At 34.5% G+C, this 10,821-nt stretch overlaps 1 protein-coding gene across 3 annotated transcripts in view; it reads left to right on the plus strand.

The window, feature by feature from the left end:
* IFT80 (intraflagellar transport 80) overlaps positions 1 to 10,821 on the plus strand; it is a 137,940-nt gene that overhangs the window by 17,125 nt on the left and 109,994 nt on the right. For 2 of the 3 annotated variants that reach the window (XM_023223347.2, XM_023223348.1), the window contains exons 2-5: positions 464 to 546; positions 3,402 to 3,623; positions 7,569 to 7,679; positions 9,255 to 9,323. In XM_023223347.2, the coding sequence (XP_023079115.1) occupies positions 510 to 546; positions 3,402 to 3,623; positions 7,569 to 7,679; positions 9,255 to 9,323 (439 nt within the window). In that variant the 5' untranslated portion in view covers positions 464 to 509. Of the gene's footprint in view, positions 1 to 463; positions 561 to 1,582; positions 1,667 to 3,401; positions 3,624 to 7,568; positions 7,680 to 9,254; positions 9,324 to 10,821 lie in introns of all 3 variants that reach the window. The other variant, XM_023223349.1, reaches the window with a different exon arrangement.

Below are 10,821 nucleotides of genomic sequence, written 5' to 3' on the forward strand. Positions count from 1 at the left end.
CCCACTGCAGAATGTCACCCAGATTGGGCCACTAGGTTTATGATGTTGTATTTTTCCACATGGATTCTAGAATTGTAGCTGAGCCAGTCAGACCCTGGATATTTATATCCAGTAGACAAGACCAAAATTGATTTGCAATTGAAGAGTTCCCAGTTTGTGGAATTTTTTGATTTGGTCACAGGACATGGAAATTCTTTACCTGACCAGATTTACTTAGTGGTGTTCTGCGTAGGACTGTCTCAAGCAGGTTTAGAGGACTCCTGGGGTTCAGCCCAAGGCTCTCCATCATCCCTTGGTAGGATTGGCACACCAACTAGTTTTCTTTTTCTTTCCATGTACGTGATGTCAGAAGGACTGAAGGTGCTCCTTGGGGTGCAATGATGTTTTGTTTGCTTTTTGTGTGTGTACATATACATTTGTTTTCAATGCTGACTTTATATTTTCTCTCCTTTTATTTTTACAGTAAATACAATCAGGTGGCATCTTAAATTTTTGCTGGAAGTGGAGTCATGAGACTGAAGATATCTCTTTTGAAAGAACCAAAGCATATCCTTTTAATGGTTGTAAATCTTATGGATTTTCTTAATTATAGTATTGTTAAAAGTTTCTCTATTTTATATTCTAGTTGAAGAGTAGATTTTTTTTCATTCCTTTAGTAGCTGTTTATCTAAATTGTTTTAAAATATTTGAGATCATATGTTGTAGGTAATTCTCCAAAGTGAACCATTTGCTACAAATCTTACTTTCAAATTCTTATTGACATTTTTCTTATTTTACTTAAGTACTATACTTAAAAACCAGTTTTTGTTTACTTTAGTAGGGTCTTAAAAAGAAGCTTTTTTTCTTTTTTTTTTTTTTTTAGACGGAGTCTCACTTTGTTGCGCAGGCTCGAGTACAGTGGTGCAATCTTGGCTCACTGCACCCTCCACCTCCTGGGTTCAAGTGATTCTTCTGCCTCAGCCTCCTGAGCAGCTCAGACTACAGGCACCCGCCAACATGCCTGGCTAATTTTTGTATTATTAGTAGAGATGGAGTTTCACCATGTTGGCCAGGCTGGTCTTGAACTCTCGACCTCAGGTGATCCGCCCACCCCAGCCTCCCGAAGTGCTGGGATTACAGTCATGAGCCACCATTCCTGGCCAAAATGAAGCTTTTGTAAAACCAAATAGTTTCTTTGCTAGTGTGATCTAGCATGTATTATTCCGCCGTGCTCTATTTCTTTACATTCATGATAAGGTAAAGGACAAGTTGGGGAAATCTAAGCAGTCAGATCCTCATTATTTCACATGGGAAGGTGGCAATTAGTAATATTTTCTCAAACACATGACCCTATATTTTGTCAGCAAGAGTCCCCAGTTATGTGTCAAGGAATTATGACAGGCCCCAGTATCATCATTCTTAGACATTGAGACTAATTCTACTCAAAGCACCCTTTGTAGACTTCATTGCAGGTCTGTGAAAGAATAGATAAAGAAATTGAAAGTAAGGGCTGAGAAATTTTTATAGCAATCTGACATTGTTATAATGTCCAAATTTTCTAATATTTCATTTTTATTATATTTTACAAAATATCCATCTGCAGTGGATTCGAAATAAAGAAAAATCTGGTCCTTCATCAGAACTAGGAAAACACTGATTTAAACATTTGGTCAGACATTTTAAATTGGTAGGTGTTTTCATTTATATTATCTTGTCTGCTTATTTAACTATTAAGTGAAGATGTAATTAGTTTTATTCCTACCTAAGTCATTTTTACTGTCTTTTTAAAAAAGTGTGCTTTCAAGAGTTCATGCCATACACAATTTTATAGATTTTGACCATGTCTACTGCCTGCTTTTACCTTTCAAGCCAAGAAATAACAATGTTTTTAGACTTTCTTGATCTGGCAGTGTCTTCTCATTTCTCCCATAGTTTTAGCTGACCTATTAGTTTGAAGATAATGCCATGGACATCTAGCATGTACTTACAGCAATTTATATAAGGATAAGCTAATGATTTTTGGTTTGCGATGTGTGCATATTTGTTTGTGTGAGTTTTCTTCCTTTCTAGGTTTTACCTAAGCTACTCCCATTTTAGTTTTACCTAACATTCTTTAGGCGACAGCAGTGATAATACAACAGTTTTTTCAGGAATGATCTAGTGTCCTTTTGTTTAGCTTGTGTTTTGAGTTTTGAGTATTCTGGTGTCTCTTTATTACCTTTTTGTGCAGACTCTTAGGATCTTTCTATAATCTCTCTTTATTTTTTTGGTTTCTGCTTAATCTATCATATTTTGAAGTATTAAAAAATCTTGGAACATACTAGAATAATTAGGCACATTGTCTCTGTTTCCTTTATCATATTATTGCTCAGATAAGACAGTAAAAGTATTGGTGAGAAATGAAGGAAATAAAAGGATTATATCATAACAGTAAGAACAAACAACTCAACCAGGAATAATCTGGCAGTATAGAAATCCAGATGTAGCACGAGAAAACATCCTTTGTAAATAACAAACTGAAATGCCTTGTAGGTACACAATTCTGCTAGAGTAAGTACCCTGTCCTGATGGAGGAAGTGAGGGCTACTTGAGCATCTCAATTTACATAGAAATTCTTCTGATAAATTAGAGCTAAAAAAATGGGTTAAATAAAGTAAAAATTTTAGGGATCATATCTCATCCAGCACTATGCATCTTTTAAGTGAGGTAAATTATAATTGAATTATTTCCTAATTTTAATGTAGGAAAGTTTGGTATTGTCAATTAAAAATAAATGAAGAAATAAAATGAAAAATTAAAAAAACGTTTGGTGAGATTTTAGTTTCAGCTGTTAAACCATAGGTTCTTTCCTAGGTGAATTGTTATGATAATATGTGTTTTCAAAGGATAGCCTACTGTTAGATTTCAGTCTTCTTTTGACACTTGATTATTTTTTCCTTAGCAAAAGAATACATGCTTATTTTAATAACTTAAATGATACAGATATATATAAAGAAAAAAGTATAGTTCCCTTTGCTCCCTACCTATCCCCCAGCAGTTCAGTGTAGATTCTTTGATACCTTTTGATCTACTAGGTTTCTTTTGTGTACCTTTTGGCTTAGTTTATGGAATATTGTGTAACACAACTTTTAAATTTTCATGTGGTCAGATCTTTTCTCCCCTTCCCTTTGGCATCTGGATTTCTTTCTTGCTTTCCATTCTTACAACTGTTTTAATAGATGCTTATTTTCTTTTATATAGAAAAAAATACCAGTCATAAAATGGAAAATACATTTAGAAGCTTGAAAACATTTGATCCTATTTTACTTACACCTTAAAATCTGCATCTGTGAATTATACTTTACTTACACCTTATAATCTGCATCTGTGAATTAAGATTTAAGACTTTTGTTATGTTTTATGTCTCCTTAACATGATGACACATCAAGAATTAGTAAGCTGTGTGGGCTGGACTACTGCTGAGGAGCTGTATTCATGTAGCGATGATCACCAGATAGTGAAGTGGAACTTGTTAACCAGTGAAACAACTCAAATAGTAAAGCTTCCTGATGATATTTACCCTATTGATTTTCACTGGTTTCCAAAAAGTTTGGGTGTAAAGAAACAAACTCAGGCAGAAAGCTTTGTCCTCACAAGTTCTGATGGTAAGTTTTAAATAAACATTATATGCTCACTATTGTATTTAAAAGACTTACTAGTATGATTTATGCTTTAAGTTGTTTTACAAAACTGGTATTTGTGGATCTGCGTATTTTTATCCACACATTGTATTTCTTTTCTGAATAGTCACTTGGTTTGTGTATGGGCTATGAAATTATTGTCATGAAAGAAAGTTAATTTAACTGGCATATACCAGGATTGAATATGGGCCTTTGGCATTATTATATATATATATATTTTTAGAGACTGGGGTCTCACTCTGTTGCCCAGGCCAGAGTGCAGTGGTGTGATCATAGCTCACTGTAGCTTCAAATTCCTGGGCTAACACAATCTTCCTTCGCCTCTTGAGTAGCTGGGACTACAGGCACACACTATTATATCTGGTTAATTAAAACTTTTTTTTTGTAGAGATAGGGTCTCATCTTGTTGCCCAGGCTAGTCTTGTACTCCTGGCCTCAAGCAGTCCTCCTGCCTTGGCCTCCCGAAGTGCTGGGATTATAGGTATGAGCCACCATACCCAGCTGGCTTTACTTTTTTAGTACTCTTATGAGTTGAGTTAAGCTGTTCTCATAGTTTTAGTTTCTAAATTCTTTAAATTTAATTTAATATAACCACACTGAAAAAATACATATATTCATTTAGTAAGGTATCTGTTAAAATATATACTTTATTTTCCAGTACATGTTAATTTTCAGTTACAGAGTTGAAGAGTTTTATAATTTGACCACAGCTTTCTTATTGGTGAATAGAAAGTATGATTTTTTTTTTCACTTTTTAAGGGTATGTTTTTATATTTGTTTTCTTAGAAATACATGAACTGTTTTCATCTGTGTTGTACTTTACCTGCTGTTTCAATTAGGAGTACATTCATTGAAAGTAACAGAAACTTACTTGGCTAACTTAAGCACAAATGGAGTATTTTGGTTCACCTAGCTGTAGGGGTAGATCAAGCACTAGTTGCATCAGGTCCCTGTTCTCACCATCTCTTGGGTAGGCTCTTTGCACATGGTGAACATGATGGTGAGTATGATGGTGGCCAGTAGCCCAAGGCTCGTCATACTTCATAAGACTGCTTCTTCCTCAGTATCTCGTGCCGGCAGCTTGCAGAGGGACCCTAAATGAGCTTGGGTCATATGCCCATCACTGAGTCAATCAGTTTAGTCAAGAGAAATGGACTTTGGGAGGCTGAGGCGCATCATTTGAGGTCAGGAGTTCGAGACCAGCCTGAGCAACATGATGAAACCCTGTCTCTACTGAAATACAAACAAATTTTAGGCAGGCATAGTGGCACATGCCTATAGTCCCAGCTACTCTGGAGGCTGAGGTAGGAGAATTGCTTGAACCTGAAAGGCAGAGGTTGCAGTGAGCTGAGATTTTGCCATTGCACTCCATCCTGGGTGACAGAGCAAGACTGTCTCAAAAAAAAAAAAAAGACAATGGGACACTGATTGAGCATATCCAGTCTCAGGCCATCCACATGCAAAGAGAAAGAGAAAGAGAAGAGAAGAGGGCTTTTGTAACCTGAAGATGGAAAGGATGTTAGGACAAACAATAATATCAGATTACACCTCATTTACCGAGAGACTTGTGGTAGTTTTTTAAAACTTTTTTTTTTCAGAAACTTGATTAAATGAGATACATGTGTAAAATCACTTTGTAGAGTGCCTGGCGCTTAGAAGATTGGCCCTGAACCACAGCTAGAATTTAATTTACCTCAGATGATAAAGGGAGCGTTTGACTTAAACAATTTTGATTTAATTTTGCATTTATAGAAAGGTTTTAAGAATCGTACAAACAATTCCTACAGGTCCTTTATCCAGATTAACTAGTTTAACATTTTGTCCCTTATACATTGGGACAAAGTATTGGCTCTGTTTCTTTTTATACAAACCTCCCTCCTCCTCAACATATACCCTTTTTCTGAAAGATGTGAGAGCAATTTGCAGACATGTAGTTTTAACCATAAATACTTCAATGCATTTCCTAAGAATAAGAAGTTTCTGTTACATTGCCACAATTTGTTGATAAAAATCAGGACATTTAACACTGATGCAATACTGTTATCTAATCTATAGTTTATATTTAAATTTTAACAATTGTTCTAATTTTCCATAGAAATTTATTTTTGCTGGTACGGGATAACATATTGCTTTTGTTGTGTCTCTTCAGCTTCCTTTAATCTGGAACAACTCTTCAGTCTTTTATGATCTTGACAGTGTTGAAGAATATATGCCTGTTATTTTATAGTTCTTCAATTTGTTTTTGTCTGATGTCTCCTCATGATTAGATTCAATTTATATGTCCTTAGCAGGAATACTTGGGGCATCAGATTAGGAGATTAATGATGTTGGTTTGACCCATTATTGGTGATGTTAACCTTAATTGTAAGTTAAAAAGTTCATGTTCATTAAGTTAATTCTGTAAAGTTACTATTTATTCCTCTTAATAATTTGTGAAAAGATACTTTGAGACTATGTAAAAATATTCTCTTCCTCATCAAACTTCCTCCCACTCTCTTAGCGTCTATTGATGACTGTTGGCTGAATCATTTATTACTAAGATGGTTTGCCAAATGGTGATTTTTCCAACTCCGTAATTCCTTCCATATTGATTAGCTGGTATTCTACTCCAAGGAAGAGGTTCCTGTCCCATGCCCATATATTTATTTGTTTTTTTTGTTTTTTTTTTTTGGGGGGGGGGGGGGTGGTCAGGTTACACTTGTGGATTCTCATTTTATTTCATAAATATATTATTATCATTTTTAGATTTTGATGTTAAAAGTGCCCCCAGATTTGGCCAGTGAGAGCCCCATCAACCCAGCTACAGTGATTTTTTTTTTTTTTTTTTAATTTTATATGTGTCCTCATCATTTTTTGAGCACTTCCTTGCTGGCACAAGATGTTCCAGGCTTATCTTGTACTTTCTTAGTCCCAGCCCCCAAATCAGCCATTTTCCACAAAGACCTGTTCTTTTTCTGGTGGTTAATGGTATTTAAAAAAACAAGATAGCAGTGCTAGCTGTGCTCATTCCAATGGGGTGTATTTGCTTCAAGGCCCTTTCAATGGACAGAGCTAAGAACTGTGAATATAAAACCTTGAAACAAGTAACATAATAGACATATGTATACAGTGCTATGATAAATCAGAGGGACATAAAACTCTGCTGTGATGTGGCCAAGGGAGGGTCAAGAGAAATGTCAAGAAAGTCTTGTATTTAAGCACAGTTTTGCAGTCTTGACTTTTTTTTTTTTTTTTTAAATAGACTATTAAAAAAGCTGGAAAAGGTATAAAGGAGAGGAACCAAAATAGTAAAATGGAGAAAACACTTGCCTTATATAATTTTATACTGTGTCAGGCAACAGGTAGACAAAAGCAAGCCACTTAGTAGCAGAAGTTTGTACATATATTGGCAAAAAGTAAAAACACTAAAGGACATAAGCTAATTATATAAGAGATGTCAGACAGACAAGTCAACAGTGCAAAGAATAAGTGATACAAGAAGCCAAGAAAGGATCAGTTTGGTTTCTGAATGATCATTAAGTCTAGTAATATACAGCTGGTAATTTAAAACACTTTCTCATCCATAGGTGTGGTATATTTATTGGCACGTTGTTTCTGAAGCATAGACATATACCCAGACCATAGGTATTTAAATTATGTTAACTAAATCAAAAGGTTTATGAATTTGAATTTTTCCCTATTTTGAACATATATAATTATTTTGAAACCAAGTAAGCATGTGCATTTTCAATTTATTTTAAAATATTTAAATAATTTTGTTTTTGTGCCTATTTTCCAATAGATTTGTGTGTGAGATTAAGAATAATTAATATTTGCCTTTATGCCTCTAGTGCCTGTTACTTAGTCTAGTAGTAGGTGCTTTGTTGATTGAATAAATAAAATAGATTTTTCAAATGTAATTTCTTTTAGGTAAATTTCATCTGATTTCCAAGTTAGGAAGAGTGGAAAAAAGTATAGAAGCTCACTGTGGAGCAGTACTTGCAGGAAGATGGAATTATGAAGGAACAGCATTAGTTACAGGTAAGTTGTCTGTTAAAATGACATTTTAAATGAATATTTTAAAGAAAAATTTCCAAAGAAACAGATTTTCATTTAGCAATAATGTCTAATAGCATTGTCTAATAGCAAATAATTGGCATAGTGTTGTTCTACACTGCTATATAAATGTTATAATTCAAAATGTTATATTAATCATTTTCTTATGTGACCTTTGGAGACTGTTCTGTCAAAAAAGGCTTTTGGAATGGTCAAATATGGGATAAATAAAAGTTGTAATTCTTTAAAATTTGAAAATTCCAAATATTCTCATTTAACTGACCGTTATCCCCATTCCGTCTCTTTCCCGTCCCCTGCCCTACTCTAAGGATTCTCAGCTTCACCTATTACATTAGTTATATATTGCTTATAACAAATTACTCTAATAGTTAGTGACTTAAAATAATAAGCATATAGTACCTGATAGTTTCCGTGGGTCCGGGAACAGTTTAGGTGAGTTGTTCTGTCTCACTCAGAGCCTCTCATGAGGTTCTGGTCAAATTGTTGGATGGGGCGGCAGTCATATGACGGCTTGTCTGGGGCTGGAGAATCCGCTTCCAAGATGTCTTACTCACATAGTTGTTGGCAGGAGGCCTTAGTTCTTCTCTGGCTTTGAAAGGAGACCTTAATTAATTCCTTGCCACATGGGCATCTCCATAGGGCTGCTTAAGTGTTTTTACAACATGACAGCTAGTGTCTCCCAGTGATCCAAAAGAGAGCCAGGTAGAAGCTACTATATCTTTTGTAGTGCATCCTCAGACATTGTACTCTGTTTCAGTTAAATTCTGTTAACTTAGCAAGTCACTAAGTACAGCCCACACTGGAAGAGAGGGAAATTAAACTGTGCTACCTGAAGGAAAGAATAACAAAGAATTTGAGGATGTGTTTTAAAACCACCATGCCTATACTTGGGACCTTCTCTAGGATTTTCCTTAGTGAACTGGCCCTTCTCTCTTACTTGTAGCTTTAACATCTTTTCCAATGGTTTCTTTATCAGCATGTAAATATGTTCGGATGTCACCCATCTTAAAAATTAAGAAGAAATAGAAATCCCTCTCTTAACAAACAGCTCTCTCTACCTGCAACTATTTTCTTTCTCCCTTTTTCAGCCAAGCTGTTCGAAAGAGTAGTCTATTACCTCGCTTCATTCAGTCCGCAGCTCACTGGAATTTGGCTGCAGCTCTGCTTATTACACTGGAAACACTTTTCTTGGAATTCTAAGATAGAGATTGCAGTGACAAAGGAAACTTTATTTGAGTAATATACTTATAAGTCTTCTAAGATTGAAGGAAATAAAAATTTTAGTCATGAAAGTTAAGCTACTTTGATAAAATCATTTCAAAGTAATTTCTATTAAATGATACAGTTATAAAGTACTCTGTCATTTAATTAAACTGTATCTGAATTTTAAATATGCAGTAATACTCCATGATTTGAGGAAGCCTAGAAAAAAAAAGAATATGCAGTAGTATAAATACTGTTAATTTTTATATGCAAATTTAATGTTTAAATTTATTTTCTATAGGTAAAAATACTGATTAAATTTTTTTCCCTGTATAGTTGGAGAAGATGGGCAAATAAAAATTTGGTCAAAGACTGGGATGCTTAGATCTACTTTAGCTCAGCAAGGTATGTTTTACAATTGACAATTTCATTTTTGCAAATTATACAATACAAAAATGCCTTGAAGTTTTGTTATAGAAAAAATCTAATATGGTGGTTGAGACTGACTTTGGTTGAGTTCAAAACCTGTAATCTCTTATTTTTTACACTTTTTTGTCTTGCTTTGCTTGGTACCTGATGTACCATGGTAACGCTATTATTTCAAGCCAAGAAATATAAGAAATACTCAAGGGCTTCTTCTTTATGTTAGTGAATCTCTATAAAGGCAGTTATAAGCTAAATATTTTAAAAAAATAATTGTGAAACGTTTGAAGCATTTCTTATACAGAATGGAATTGGCTGTCTGGTTTAGTAAATCATAGTACGAAAAGACATTGAGTATCTCCTTACTTAAAAACCCCCAATAACTTCATAATATTAACACCCCTTCCAAATTAAGTTGTATGTTTGATTTCTATACTAATGGAGGGCAACAGACACACTAAGAATCTGAAATTTGGTAAACCACACTATTTAGAGTAGCATCTTAATTTTTTATGTTAATAGAAAGGAGTGGCCATAAAGTCAATCCAGTGGTCCTTCCTGTTGGAAGTTAGATTACATATGATTTTTTTCTGTGTAACAGATTAATTTTCTTAGTTAGATTTTACGTAGGAACAGTAAGCAGTTTTAATGTTTACCTGAGCGTGTATCAGCTGATCTTCACGTTGCCAAAAAACTTGAGGACTATTCCTCAGAACTATTTGATAAAGTCATATTGTGAAACACTTTCAATAACTGACTTCCAAAAATTTCCAAATTTTATTTTAAAAATCACGTTTACTTTTAGGATAAGGTTCAAATCACTTGCATTTCTTTAGCTATATAGTAACTGAATGTTAGCAAAGGTAACCAGAAATACTAGGTAGTATTTCTTTTCTGAGCTTAAATGTTTGCTACAGATAATCTCAAGGTAGAATATTTATTTATGAGTAGAAAATTCAGAGTTCATAGAAGTATCCATGGGTAAATTTCAGTTAATAGCAAAAGTCAACTTATTGTTACTTTAGTAATAAATGTACCTTTAGAACATAAATCTTACTTTAATCTTCTAGTAGGCAGATGGATTTACCTTTGGCTTCATAGATTTTTCTTTTAAGGCTAATTATTTGACATTCTCACTTTGTGATGACTGACTTACGAGTAATTGACAGAATTCTTTCAGAGATCACTGGCCTCTTGGAAGAACTACAAGAATTTCAGCTACTGCTACTGCTGAGACAGTGTGCAGCAGCTGAAATGCTATATCCATTTTTCCTTTCTTTTCTCTTTCTTCTGTCAACTTGTTGCCTATAGATGACACAGATCTTCAGAGAAATTCTGAAAGCCAATCCCATTATCCACCATAGAAGATTTTTCCTTCCTTCCTTCTTTCCTCTCTTCCCCTTCCCTTTCCTTCCCTTCCCTTCCCTGCCCCCTCCTTCCTTCCTTCCTTCCTTCCTTCCTTCCTTCCTTCCTTCCTTCC

The sequence above is a fragment of the Piliocolobus tephrosceles genome, chromosome 2 (genome assembly GCF_002776525.5).
Source record: "Piliocolobus tephrosceles isolate RC106 chromosome 2, ASM277652v3, whole genome shotgun sequence".
Lineage (NCBI taxonomy): Eukaryota > Metazoa > Chordata > Mammalia > Primates > Cercopithecidae > Piliocolobus > Piliocolobus tephrosceles.